The following is a 14532-nucleotide window of genomic DNA, read 5'->3' on the forward strand; positions in this document are numbered from 1 at the left end:
GCACTTGCCTCGCACATGTAAGACCCTGGGTTCGATCTTCAGCACCACATTAAAAAAAATAAATAAGTAAAATAAAGGTATTATGCCCAACTAAAACTTTAAAATAAATATTAAAAAAAATTTTTTAGCTAGGTGCGGTGGCACACACCTATAATCCCCATGGCTTCAGAGGCTGAGGCAGGAGGATCACTAGTTCAAGGTTAGCCTCAGTAATTTAGCAAAGCCCTTAGTGAGACTGTCTCAAAATAGGGCTGGGGATATGGCTCAGTAGTTAAGCACTCCTGGGTTCAATTCCCGGTACCAAAAAACCAAAATCAGAAAAAAAAATTTTTTTTTTTCTCATTGTCAGTTTAAATAGACTATTCATCCATATTTATCAATTTTTCCTCCTAGATGATCAAAGAATACCTTTTTAAAAATATTTATTTTTAGTTGTAGTTACACACAATACCTTTATCTTATTTATTTATTTTTATGTGGTACTGAGGATCGAAACCAGGACCTCACACGTGCTAGGGGAGCGCTCTACCTCTGAGGCACAACCCCAACCCAAGAATACCTTTTATTTTATTTTATTTTATTTTAGAGTACCAGGGATTGAACTCGGGGCACTTGAGCACTGAGCCATATCCCAAGCCCATTTTTGTATTTTATTTAAAGACAGGGTCTCACTGAGTTACTTAGCATCTCACCCTTGCTGAGGCTGGCTTTGAACTAGTGACCTTCCTGCCTCAGCCTCCAGAGCCACTGGGATTACAGGTGTGTGCCACCACGCCTGGCAAGAACACCTTCTATTAAACTGAAATTTTCTTTCATTTAAAGCCACAGGAAAAACCTCAGGCCCAGGATACAGTGTTTAGAAAAGGTACATGAAGCTTCTACGTCACAGTACATTCTAGAAATTATGAATCTATACAATCCTAGCAGCCTTCAGAATTCTTTGCAGTCAAAAATCAAAAGGTCAAATAAAAACCCAAGGGACCCCCTGGAATGACCATTGACATACCTCAAGCACAGCTAATGTCTGTTTTGCTGTTAAACACAGGAGCCATGGTGCAAAGTTTCACCAGGACTGGAAGCACACACTGCACCCAAGTTTTAGGAACTTCCTCTGGAAACAGTTCAGCTGGTTTCCAGATAGCGTACAAAGTTGATAAAAGGGTGGGACAAGCTCTGACATCAGAGCTCAGTCACATCAGCAAATCCTGCACTTAACTAACCAAAGGTACTTTCCTGAGGAGTATTTTATCACTGGCATTATGGAGGGTTGCTGGCATCCATTAATAATAGAAAGCAAAAAAAAACTTTTAGTGGATTTTGTTATGAAAATCTACCTTTGTCTGCCCTCCAGGTTGCAGGATAAAGCAGGTCCTAAAGAAGCAACCTAAGCCAGGCACTGTGGTGCACACCTGTGATCCCAGCTACTCAGGAGATTGAGACAGGAGGACCATAAGTTTGAGGCCAGCCTGGGCAACTTAGCAAGATCCTGTCTCAAAACAAAAAGGGCTGGGGTGTAGCTCAGTGTTAGAGCACTTGCCTAGCATGCATAAAGCCCTGGGTTCCATCCCCAGCAACACACGCCCACACACACGTGCACACACACACACAAATAACAAGAAAATACCTCTCAAATAGAAGGGTATTGTTGTCCAAATTTAGAGGCCCTAGAATGCTGAGCAGATGACAGAGGGAAAACCCACTCCAAGTCCCTCATTATGAAGCTGCAGACAGTGAGTTTACATTGAAGATCCTGAAAACTTTCAGACGGGCAGCGGAGCAGGACCAGATGTAAGGTCTGTGAAGGATTGATCACGGGAGGGCACCAGTTTTCCACAGTGATCTGGACAGTGGGAGACCATGGCCGGGGCCTTTGAGTTTTGAGAACAGTTTCCCGCCCACAGTTGAGGGCTCTGACGGAACAGAGGCATGTTCCCATACCCGGGGTCTCAGGAACCTGCCTCCCACATGCTCCGTCTGAACACTGCCGGGTCCTGGCCTGGAGGCAGCCCACCTGGACAGCACTGGGGAGAGCAGGCTGCTGAGCAGGGGCCCCAGGTGCAAAGGGCCGAGAAGGTCACTGATGCTGTGTTATTTCTGAAGGGCACTTCACAGATACCTAAAAACAAAGGAAATAAACACTTGATTTAATAAGTTAGAGGCAGCTGAAAGGGAATGTGACCACACCGTGAGCAGCACTCCTGCTTGAGCTGCAGCAGTGAGCCCAGGGCCTGTGTGTCGGCAGCCAGAACCACGTAGAGCAGGAAGACCAAGGGGACACTCAGGGTCCTCCTCTCGGGGTGGGGGAGGAGGCGTGCAGGGCGGGTGGGGCGGGCAGGGCGACCACCTGCGGTTGCTTTTTTGCTTTTGATTGTTTGTGGACCTATGAGAACAGCACGTTTAGGGGGCATAGGCGATGTTCTGCTCTGTGTGTACCAAGTGCCAGGTTCGGGTCAGTGGGACTGTCCGATCCATCCCCTCAGACGCTGGCCACTGCTTTGCACGGGAACATTCAAAACATTCAAAACATTCTACTGGATATTTGGAAAGACCCATCCATCTTTGCCACCACAGTTGCTCTACTACCTGGCTGCTCCCCCCACCCCACTGGCTTCCCTCAGGTTTTTTTGTTTTGTTCTGTTTTGAGTTGGGGTCCAGCCTGGGCAGCAGCCTTGAACTCCCGGTTCGAAGTGACCCACCTGCCTCAGCCTCCCAAGGAGCAGGTGTGTGCCGTCATGCCCGGCCAGGATTTTTGCTCTGACCAGGCAGTGCTGCAGGTGAACTGTGTTCCCGTGTCATCTTACGCTGCGACCCAGCAGCGAGCGCTGTGCGTGGGCCTGTTGATCTGACTGCACACCAGGGCTGCCCTGGAGGCCTCGCTCCTTCTGTCCCCTTCTCCACTCCCCGGCCCTGGCCAGTCCCAGTCCCCACACCCTGCCTCAGTCTCCCTCTGCCCACCTACCACATGCTGTGCCCCCAGCTCTTCCTCAAAGGAAGATCTGAGTGTGTCATCCCAACTGAATAACCTGGGGATCAAGCCATCTTCTGCTCAGAGAGTGTCTGTCAGGAGGTGTTATCTCCCATGACATCCCCTTCCTGGACCATCCACCTGTGTCCCTTGATCCCCTCGATGCCCATCCTTGCCTCTCTGCACACTAGTGACGCTATGTTGAGATTTTCTGTTTATATGACCATCTTATTGCCCCTCCCAAGTACGAGCTCACAGGGACACCTCACGGAACTCGTCTCTGCCTAGAACAAGCTCCGGTAACAGGCGGGTGGAAGGGCAGATGGAAAGACAGGTGGTGTGGTCCACGTGGTGGCACGAATGACACTGGGTGTGTGCGGGCTAGTTCTCATTGCGTTTCCTGTTCCTGGTGCCCAGACTTCCCTGAGGATGCCATTGGACATCGATCAGGGAAGGAGTGGGTCCCGTTCTCCTGATGTCACGCCAGCAACACTTCAAATGTAAACACCAAGGAAGCTTAGATCAAGCTTTAGATCAAGCTAATCATGACCAGGAAAGCCGTGGAGAGCAGCCCTGGGCCAGCATTCTCTGTGCTGGTGTTTGTAAATGGAATCCAGCTTGCATTCTTGAGCTGCAGGCTTCTTGGTGGTCAGGTCCAGAATGGCACGAGGCGGTCAGAAACAGAGCTGTCAACGGTAAGTCGTCTACAGGAACCACCTTCAATAAAGTTGGGGACCAAAAAAAAAAGGGGGGCTGGGGATGTGGCTCAAGCGGTAGCGCGCTCGCCTGGCATGCGTGCGGCCCGGGTTCGATCCTCAGCACCACATACAAACAAAGATGTTGTGTCCGCCGAAAACTAAAAAATAAATATAAAAAAAATAATAATAAAAAATAAAGTTGGGGACCAAGGAACAGTTGCGAAATGGAATCCTAGAAAATCTGCTTTTTCCTGTGACCAGTCCCGGCCTTGACCTCCACCATGAACAACCACGAAGCTGGACAAGTCCAGGAGGGACTGTTTCCAGGCACCAGGCAGCAGGCAGCAGGCAGCACAAGGCAGACTCTGTGAGAAGGGAGGCCCATGAGGTGGCCCAGGTTCTGGCTTTCTGCTTGGAGCAGTTGCCAGCCTGTCCACAGATGGGGAGGCCACCTGCAGCAGGAAGCTCAGCACTGCTGCTGGGCAGAGGGGGAGCAGCAGGGGCAGCTGGAATCGGCAGAACAGGAAGGCAGAGCACAGGGAGCGCACTGAGGGATGGAGAAGCCCCCTGCGACCCCCCTTGGCAACACTCTGGGCACTTGCTGGACCTCCAGAAACGGGACTAGGGACAGACTACAGCCGACACTGGAGGGACAGGACCTTGAGACCCAGACTCCCTGCCACATGACGTCCAGGACGTCCAGCATGAAGTGGCCAGATGTGCAAAACAGGTAAATGTATTGTTCTGTCTCACCAAGCCTTCAGCTAGAGTTGTCCCCAAAGTGGCCCACGCCATCCTGAGGTGGAGCCAGAGGGGCCTCAGAGAGAAGCACCAAAGGCCGGGCAGAGCAGGGCCAGGCACTCGCCAGGGCAGCACACCTAGAGAGGCAGAGTTCATCCTCACAGCTGAGAGGGTCAGGGAAGGGGTTGACAGGAAGGTTCACAGAATTTCGGCTCAGGTTGGGGCCAGTTTCTCTCCGTGTTTTAGACAACATAAATATCCCCACTGGCATCTAGGAAGGTTCAAGGCCTCTGCTTGGGCTCAAACCGGATGGGGAAGCCTGCAGCTGGCTGGTCACCGAATGGTCACGACACCCTGTGGTTCTCCAGTCAAGACCCAGCAACAAAGTGAGAGGCACTGGGGGGCCCTGCAGTCCCATGGCCAAGAGAAAACACAATCAGCAGAAAAGATTCTGAATTGACACAGATGTTGGATTTAAGAGATAGAGCCTTGGCTGGGCATGGTAGCACATGCCTGTAATCCCAGTGGCTCAGGAGGCAGAGGCAAGAGGATTGTGAGTTCAAAGCCAGCCTCAGCAATTTAGTGAGCTACTAAGCGACCCAGTGAGTCTCTGTCTCTAATAAAATACAAAATAGGGCTGTGGATATGACTCAGTGGCCTAGTGCCCCTGAGTTCAATCCCTGGTACCATAAATAATAAATAAATAAAAGATAGAGCCTTTGCCAGGTGCACACTTGTGATCTAGTGGCTCAGGAGGCTGAGGCAGGAGGATCACAAACTTGAGGCCAGCCTTAGCACCTTAGCAAGGCCCAGTCTCAAAGTAAAATAAATAAGTAAAAAGGACTGGGGGCGTAGCTCAGTGGTAGAGTGTCCCTGGGTTCCGCACACCACAGTGGTCTTTAATACAGTTGTTATGTTCAAAATCTTAAAGCATATTTTTAAAAGAATAAATACTTCTCTCACCAGAGAAGTTGAAATTATTGAAAAGAATCAAATAGAAATTATATTACTGAGAAACATAAAAAGTACATTTTTACAGTTTTGGTGAAAACTTTCAAAATCCTTTCTTGGAGCTTTTTGAAGAGAACAGCACATTGTCATTACCTACAGTCACCATCTGTGCAAGCTGCTTGGGTTTAGTATCATGGCTGGGAAAGGATCAGTAATCTTGAAGAAAGAGCCCCAGGAAGTCCTCCAGCTAGAAGATTGGAGAGAATAAAGATCAGAAAAAGAATGGCGGGGCACATCAAGTGCAATTACATATATTATTTGGAATCTCAGAAGAAGGAAAGAGAAAATGAGTGGGGCATGGTGACACATACCTGTGACACAGCACTGGGGAGACTGAGGAGGGAGAGTTAGCAAAACCTTGTCTAAGTAAAAAATAAAAAGGGCTGGGGATGTGGCTTGGTGGGTAAGTGCTCCTGGGTTCAATCTTAAATCATGAGTACAAAATAAAGCGAGCAAGAGAGAAAAAGAATGAGAAAAATATATATATAAATGTTAGATAAATCCCATCAAAATGATGAAAAACTTTAACATGCAATTCTAAGAAGTTTGGTCAACCCAAGCAGGATAAATATAAAGAAAGCTGCCCTTGGAGGGGCTGGGGTTGTGGCTCAGTGGTAGAGTGCTCACCTGGAGTGTGCAAAGCCCTGGGTTCCATCCTCAGCACCACATAAAAATAAATAAATAAAAACAAAGGGAGCTGGGGTTGTGGCTCAGCGGTACAGCACTCGCCTAGCACATGCGAGGACCTAGGTTCGATCCTCAGCGCCACATAGAAATAAATAAATGAAGATATTGTGTCCAACTGAAAAATAAATATTTAAAAAAACAAAGGGAGGCTGGGGATGTGGCTCAAGCGGTAGCGCGCTCGCCTGGCATGCGCAGGACGCTGGGTTTGATCCTCAGCACCACATTAAAAAAAAAGATATTTTTTTAAAATAAATATTTTTTAAAAAATTCTCTCTCTCTCTCTCTCTCTCTCTCTCATACAAACATATCGTGTCCACCGAAAAAACTAAAAAATAAATATTAAAAAAAAAGCACAAAGGTATTATGTCCTTCTGCAACTGAAAAATACATATTAAAAAAGAAAAAAGAGAAGAAAGCAAGCTGCACTTGGGAAGTAATAGGAAAACTGAAGACCAAGGGGAAATCCGGCAGTAAGAGGTCAACTCACACGGCCTGCAGGGGAACAAGGGAATGCATGGGTGTAAGTGACAGCTGACTTCTCATGGGAAACCCAGGAAGTCAGAGGGCAAGGGGAAGGCTTTGTAACAGCACTCCTTCAGAAACAGGGTAAACAGAGACATTTTAGTGAAATGAAAGACAGAGGGTACTCAAAATACGGAAGGGAAAGCGTGCTGGAGAGGAGCTCAGCTCTGGAGGTAGGAACAAATGGCCATATGTGTGTGTGTGTGTGTGTGTGTGTGTGTGTGGTTTTCTTTTTTTTTTTTATTTTATTCTTGTAATTTTATTAATAATACATAAATGGTTAATGGACAGGCATCACCAACTTGACTGACCTAAATTAACTATCCCTATGGAAAAAGTATTTTCTATATTATCCAACTTACCAATGATTGTTCATAAGCTGGTTAAAAATGTCATCTTGGACCCAAGTTTACACAATAAATAAATCTAACTTTTACAATCAGCCATTATATCTTTAAAAAAACAAACAAACAAACAATGTCACATTTCTTCAACTTTTTAAAACACTTGCCCCCAAGTTGCTTGCTGCGATTAGAAGCACAGGGCTGACAAAGAAATATGAGATAAAAATCTCTGTGAAACTGTCCATCATTAATGCTTTTCTGATGGGCAGGACTTATACTGATGTATCAAAAATACATTTTGAAGAATAATGGAAAAAATACCCTTGTTTATTTCTTCAATTTCTTACCCCTTAAATGTCCACATTAATAAATCTTACAGTCCATGTGAAACATCTCAACACGTGAGTTATGCAATGTTCACCATGGCAAAGGGCAGACCAAGAGCCAAGGGCCTGGCAAGCTGGGAAAGGCTACGCAGTCCTCTCTTTCTCTGCTTTATTGACCTGGACACAAGTACATATGCCTGGAAACAAAAGACAGAACCTTGCAGTATTTCCACAGTGATAACAAATAGCTTCCCCCACAAATAAAAGTAGCCACGCCGTCTGAGTCCAGTCACACAGAAAAGGGCAGGCAGCTCCTGGGATGCCAGCAGCGGTCCCCGGCTCTGTCTCCGTCGTGGCAGAGGTGGTCATCTCCACTGTCGTGTGTGTGGTTTTCCAGGAGACTTTTGAACTATCTTTCCTCTTCTACATCCAGGAAGTCAAGTGGAGAACTCCAGTAGTCTGCTTTCCTTAACAGTGTGGACAGAGGGTTCACTCAGTGGCCATGATGTGATGTTTCTGGGGAGGCATGAACTGCTTATCCGAACACCAAGAGGAGACAGGAGGGGGCTAAACAGGTGACCTCAGAGGGAAAAAAGGGGATGAGGGAACAGCTTCAGAGACACCACACCACCCAGCTGCACCCTGGTAGCTCAGGAGCACCAAGGATTAAGCAGAAGACCTCTTTGTGGCATCAAGGCTGGACTCCTGAGAGCTGGATGGGATGATGGCTGTCCCAGTGGACTCCTACACAAGGACAGTTAGGTCTAGATGCCCCCTCTCCCAGCCCAGGCCAGCCAGAGTAGACACACTATGGAGCTGGCTCTGCTACATTCTCCCACCACTCTGGGAGGGGCCTCCCAGCATGTCCATGTGGTCAAGTCCTTCACCACACTCTTTCAGTGTCCAGCAGCACTGGCATGACTACTATGTGACTAAGGGGAACAAGATGAGGTGCATTTGTCAGAGTTTATGGGACATTTCCATGCAGTTCAGTCTTTTTTTTTTAAATATTTATTTTTCAGGATTTGGTGGACACAACTTTTTTTTTTTTTAGAGAGAGAGAGAGAGAATTTTTTAATATTTATTTTTAGTTTTCGGCGGACACAACATCTTTGTTTGTATGTGGTGCTGAGGATCAAACCCGGGCCGCACGCATGCCAGGCGAGCGCTCTGCCGCTTGAGCCACATCCCCAGCCCCTGCAGTTCAGTCTTCTAAGGATGTCCTCTACCCCCCACATAGTGGTGGACACTGAAGTCAGTACGAAGTGAAGAGGAAAAGGGGCTGGTGTATACCTAGCCAATGGAGAGTATCTGCAGAATTCTTCCAATCACCCAATCTGCACAGTGTGGGCAAAGGGCTCGGTTCCCCTGCTGCCTGGGTGCAATGAAAACTGTCTCCTCCCAGCAATGTATTTGGAACTGCAGCACATACAACTCTATACACATCTTTTTTTCTTCTTGGCTGGTATTGCATTTACCAGAACTCCTGTTTGTGGAACATAATAAACCTGTAGCAGTGTCAACAAACAATGAACTCATCCATGGGATGAGTTCATTGTTTGTTGAGAAGGCTTGAGCTTCCCAAGCCAATGTCAGTACTAACAATTACATACAAACTTGATCAAGCACATTACAGAAATGTCTGAGTCATCTTTTTCTTCCATCTAGAAAACAATTCTGAAAATCATGAGGAGGCAAAGAAAACACAAAGTAAAAATAGCAAGCAAAAGCATTAAAGACATGCACCATGCAATTGCTAATTCACACAGTTATTTTTCTGAATGTTGTGATGCCTGTGGCATTTATATTTTCAAAAATTATAATTTCTCACTATACAAAATTATTGCAAAACATTACAGAATTATTGTAAAATAACACACACACACCTTACACATTATACACATATCAAGCTGGGAGTGTTGCTCATTGGTAGAACACATGCACAAGACCCTGGGTTCAATCAGCAGTACTGCCAAAAAAAAAAGAAAAAGAGAAAGAACAAAAGGAAGAGAGAAGAAAGAGAAAGAAAAGGAAAGGAATGGGATATTATAGTCCAGCCCAGTGAAACACGCCTGTAATCCCAGCCACTCAAGAGTTAGGCTAGTAACTTAGGAAGACCCCGTCTCAAAAGAAAAAGAGGTAGGGATGTAGCTCAAGGGTAAACTGCACCTGGGTTCAATCCCAGTACCAAGCAAACAAATTATACAAAACATTCATTTCTGTAACTAGTTCTTTTTTCACAGTTTAGCATTCTTTTTCCTAAAGAGACCACACCCCCTACCGTTGTAAACGTTTCAGGCACCACAAAACCTGCCCCCAACACTTTTGCCTCCCATGAACTCAACTCCAGAGAATCAGAACTTTAAATCCAGGGAACCAGAACTTTAAATCCAGGGCAGAGTGGCAAAGCTAAGGTATGAACGGACCTAACAGAGACAGCTAGGATGGTGCATCTCCCTGGTCCTGCCTGGGCACCACTTTGTCCACGTGGCCAGGCCCTGGCCATCCCCAAAGATGTGGCCAGGAAGCTAGGTGTGGGCCCCAGCAGACGCCCGTCCAGGTTACAAGGTTGAGCACGCTATGCAAACCTGCCCTGCCCTGCCGGGGCCTGAGCGTTGGGGACTCTGGGACCGGTCCTCCGACAGGCCAGGCGCAGCACCGCCACAGGCACACCTCCTCTCCCGCCCCCGCCCCCCGACAGGTGCGCCCCCTTCCCAACACCCCTCTCAGGGCTCACTCCCCCCATCGATGCCCCTCCTCCCCCGCAGCCCTCTCCCGGTGCCCCCTCTTCTCTCGGTCCCCTGCTCCCCTCCTTCCCCCGCATCGGTCTTTCCCAGAGCCCCTCTGCTCCCTCATCTCCTTTCTCCCGCACCCTTCTTCTCTCTGGGCCCCGCATCCCTCTTCCCCGAACCCCTCTTCTCCAGCTGGCGCCCGCGCCGGCGCCCCCCAGCGGCCACGGGACTCTGTGGCCGCGGGGCCCTGACGTCGCCTCCCCACGTCGCCCGCAGGCGGCCCCGCCACCCGCCACCCAGACGAGCCGAGCGCGGATTGGTCCTGAGCTGTGAAAAGTGCCCGCCCCTCGGGCCTCGGGCCAATGGGATACGGGGGCGGGGTATCGGCGCAGGCGCCGGAAGCGGGGAGGCGCCGAGGGGACGTCGCGTCGCCGCGCCGGGTCTCGAGCAGCTGCCGGAGCCGCCCGACGGACCGCCGCCCCCGCCGCCGCGCCATGGCCGAGAGCGACTGGGACACCGTGACGGTGCTGCGCAAGAAGGGCCCCACGGCTGCGCAGGCCAAGTCCAAGCAGGTGCCTGGCCAGCCGGGGAGCGGCCGGGCGGGGCGGGGTGGTCCTTGGGCTGGGTCGGGGAATGGGGCAGTGGGCGGGGACGGGGGGGGCGGCTTGAAGACCGCAGGCGTGGGAATTTCGACGAGATGGGATCCGCAACAGGAACCGTGGGGTGGGAACCCTGGGGACCCTGGAGAGGAGTCGGATGGGGGTAGGGACTAGGGGCAGAGGGCAAGGAGACTTGGGCAAGGCTGGGGACAAGGGTCAGGGGTTGGAGAACGGAATAAGAACTCAGTGCTGAAATACGAACTCAGCACTGCGGCAGGGGACTACGGTGGAGTTGGGGCCCCGTCGGGTACAGGTGCGAGAACAGGGCAGAGAACCTGGGGTGGGGGTGTGGGGACCAGCGGTGGACTGAGGGGCAGGGCCACTGGGCCCAGGCAGGGCAGGCTCCTCCCTGAGGGTTTTCTCCTTCCTGGCGCCTACAGGTTGTGTCAGTGGTTTGCTGCCCACAGAGCCCAGCTAGGTGCAACATGGGCCGTGGGAGGTGCTGTCTGGGTCGGGGCGGCCCGAGGCCCTGCTGGCAGGTGGACCCTGCCTTTCTGATCTGCAGAGGGAGGAGATCCTGTGTCCTGAGTGGTGCTGGAGGCAGGAGCGGCAGGAGGTTACTACTGTAGCACATCCCTCCAGTGGTCATTGGTGCATCCATGTCATCTGGAAAGGCTCTGGCTGGAGTCTTAGATACACAGTACAGGCCAGGCCTGGAAGGGCTGGGGTCCTGGAGTCAGGCATTCTCCACTAGTCTTGGGCTTATCAGTTGCACAGTCAAAACCAAATTTACTCTCTTTTCAAGGAAACTTAATATCCACAAGCTGGAGTCACATGAACTGTTTGAAAAGCATCTTTGAACATATTACACTTAGAGTGGCTCACAAGTTACTTCTTTGAAGCATTAAGAGATGCCTTATGTTAATGCTCAGTGACCATGGACCCCACAGAATCACTGCTATTGGTCATGTTTCCAGGAAGACTGTAGGTTTCTGTGGGATGCGTCATCTGTCTCATTAGGAGTCAGACTCGGAGGAGGCAACACTAGGCCAGCAGGCATTCCTTTCTGCTTTGCAGAGTTGTTAGAGAAGTAACTCTATTTCAAATATGAATTTCTAAAAAGAATCCATTAGTCTCTTTTTTTAATACAAAAGAAGTGAACTGTTTCTTAGTAGCAGTTTATTGAGAGTTATCTATGTATTTGATTGAAAAGTGCTTGTATACAGTGGCCCCCTTTGTCTTCAGGGGACACATCCTAAGGCCCTAGTGGATGTCTGAAACTCTGGGGAATTCTGGACCCTGTGTGCTCTCTGTTTTCTATCCATACATATTTATGGCAGTTTAATGTAAGAATTAGGTACAGTAAGACCAACAGGGATGTCCACGTACTGTAGTAAAAGTTACGTGAATGTGAACGTGGTCTCTCCTGTGTTTACCTTGCTGTGCTGAAGTGAGACGATGCAGTACCTACGTGAGGAGAGGAAGTGAACCACAGAGACCTGTGCAGGGGCATTAGGGTACTGTGTGCGGGTTACATGAACACAGGTGCCACTGTGTCAACATCTTGGGAGGCTGCTGAGTGAATAATGGGTGCCAGGCAGAAGGATTTGTGTCTCAGTAGGACAGAGTGCTGAGGACATGAAATTTCATCACACATTCAGAACATGCAGTTTAAATCTTATGTTTATTATTGGCATTTCCATGTAACATTTTGGACTGAGGTTGATCATGGGTGATTAAAACATGGGAAGCACCAGGCGCAGTGGCACACACCCGTAATCCCAGTGGCTCAAGAGCCTGAGACAGGAGGATCATGAGTTCAAAGCCAGCCTCAGCAAGGGTGAAGAGTGAAGCAACTCAATGAGACCCTGTCTCTAAATAAAATATAAAAAAGGGCTGGGGATGTGGCTCAGTGGTTGAGTGCCCAAGTTCAATCCCTAATACAGAAAAAATAGAACCAGACCATAGGCTGCAAAGCCGTGGCTGTGGGGCCACTGTGACCAGCTTGCCCTGTGGGGCCCAGCATCATGTTAGCCCTTCAGAGCTGCTGGTGGAGTGCGGGTTGACTCACAGCAGCTGACACTGTGTGCCTGATACTTCTGAAGCTGGTTTTGATCAGAGACCGTTTTCTAACTTTCTAGGCAATCTTAGCAGCTCAGAGACGAGGAGAAGATGTGGAGACGTCCAAGAAATGTAGGTACCCGTGTCTCCACTTGCAAAATGCGAACGTGCTGCCAGGGTTATCTGCCATGCTGTGCGGTGGCTAGGCAGTGCTGAGGCCCTGTGTCAGGAGCACTGGAGAGCTGGGGGTGGTGTTAGGTCAGCCAGACCATTACCTTCCACCCACTTCCTAAGCTGACAGTCAGCTCTGGTAGTATGTGTTCTTAGGCCTGTGAGTTTGGGACTGGTGTCACCCTGGGCCTGGGAAGCCTGTTGGTCTGATCAACATTCTGAAATTGCTTTTTCCTTGTGTCAGTTGCAACTTTTTCCTCTGCTCTATTCATACTGAACCACAGGGGCTGCTGGCCAGAACAAGCAGCATTCGATCACCAAGAACACAGCCAAGCTGGACCGGGAGACAGAGGAGTTGCACCATGACAGGGTGACCCTGGAGGTGGGCAAAGTGATCCAGCGGGGCCGGCAGAGCAAGGGGCTGACACAGAAGGACCTGGCCACGGTGAGGCTCTGGAAGCTGTGGGCCTGGGGAGGCCCGGAACTGATGCTCAGCTGGGGTGGGGTGGGCTCACCACCTGGTGGTTCTCAGGCCTTCAGTCTGGGCTTGCACCCAAAGCTTCCAGGGCAGCCAGGTCAGAGCAGCTGTGGCTCTCTCTCCTGAGACTTGGTTGCTCAGGGTAAGGCCTGAGCCTCCGGGAGCTGGCTGCCCTGTGGGGGCTGACTTGGCTTCTGCAGCACACCCCACTGGGTTGGTGCATCTAAAGCACACCTTCTCTTTAGAAAATCAATGAAAAGCCGCAAGTCATCGCAGATTATGAGAGTGGACGAGCCATTCCAAATAACCAGGTTCTGGGGAAAATCGAGAGAGCCATTGGTGAGTGTCCTCTGGCTTAGTCCTGGCAGGGGCAGCACTCTCCTGGGAGGTGGTAGGATGGGAGCACCTGGGGCCCTGTTGTCTGAGGTCAGGCCACTAGGATTCTGCCTGTGCTGTTTGAAGCATAGTGGGGACCCTAGAGCCCTGAGGAAATAGTGTCACAGGTTCTTGGCCCTATATCCCCCTCTGGCTGCCAGCCAGCATTCTCCCTGAGCTGAGTACAGAGGGACCATGGCCCTCTGGGATCTGCCCTCCAAGGTGTTGGCCACACACCACAGTCTGCTCCACAGTTCCCCTCTGCCGTAGCTGAACAAGGGACTCTTCTGGGATAAGATGTTTGTCCCCATCTTTCTAAATTAGCAGTTCATGCTTTTAAACGTTAGATGCAAAAGTTAGTCATGCCTGTATGCAAAGCCCTGCCAGGAATGAGGTAGCCCCTCCCCAGGCAGGCCCAGGAAATTGAGGAAGGGAGCTGGGGCCCGGGGCGGAGTGGACGCCTGCTGCCAACCTGGGATTGACAGGCTGGCACTCTGGCGCTGCAGAGTGGTGAGCAGGGTCCTGGCTTGTTGCAGGCCTCAAGCTCCGGGGGAAGGACATCGGGAAGCCCATCGAGAAGGGCCCGCGGGCGAAATGAGCACAAAGCCTCGAAACAGTGCGTTCCGGCTGCTCTTCTGGCTGGTTCCCCTGACCACCAGCACTGATGTGGGTCTTCTCACATGGCAAGCGGAACATGGGGTCAGGCCTGTGGGCCCTCAACCCATACCTGCTGTCAAACAAAGCAAAACCTTGCAGAGTGCTGCTCCTCCTGGCTCTTTCCTCTCTGCCCTCATCCCTCGGACCCCGTGCAGAGCAGCGCCT

General features: G+C 50.1%; 1 protein-coding gene across 1 annotated transcript; it reads left to right on the top strand.

Annotated features, from left to right (window-relative positions):
- The first annotated feature begins 10439 nt into the window (after nucleotides 1-10439).
- On the top strand, nucleotides 10440-14467 carry Edf1 (endothelial differentiation related factor 1). The gene is made up of 5 exons (XM_046465671.2): nucleotides 10440-10598; nucleotides 12767-12818; nucleotides 13142-13302; nucleotides 13581-13674; nucleotides 14247-14467. The coding sequence occupies exons 1-5, from the start codon at nucleotides 10521-10523 to the stop codon at nucleotides 14306-14308; spliced, it is 447 nt and encodes a 148-aa protein (XP_046321627.1). The 5' UTR covers nucleotides 10440-10520; the 3' UTR covers nucleotides 14309-14467.
- The last annotated feature ends 65 nt before the right edge of the window (nucleotides 14468-14532 follow it).

This window comes from Marmota monax, unplaced genomic scaffold (genome assembly GCF_021218885.2).
Source record: "Marmota monax isolate L192 unplaced genomic scaffold, Marmota_monax_Labrador192_F-V1.1 WCK01_AAM20220418_F8-fsc00167, whole genome shotgun sequence".
Classification (NCBI taxonomy): Eukaryota; Metazoa; Chordata; class Mammalia; order Rodentia; family Sciuridae; genus Marmota; species Marmota monax.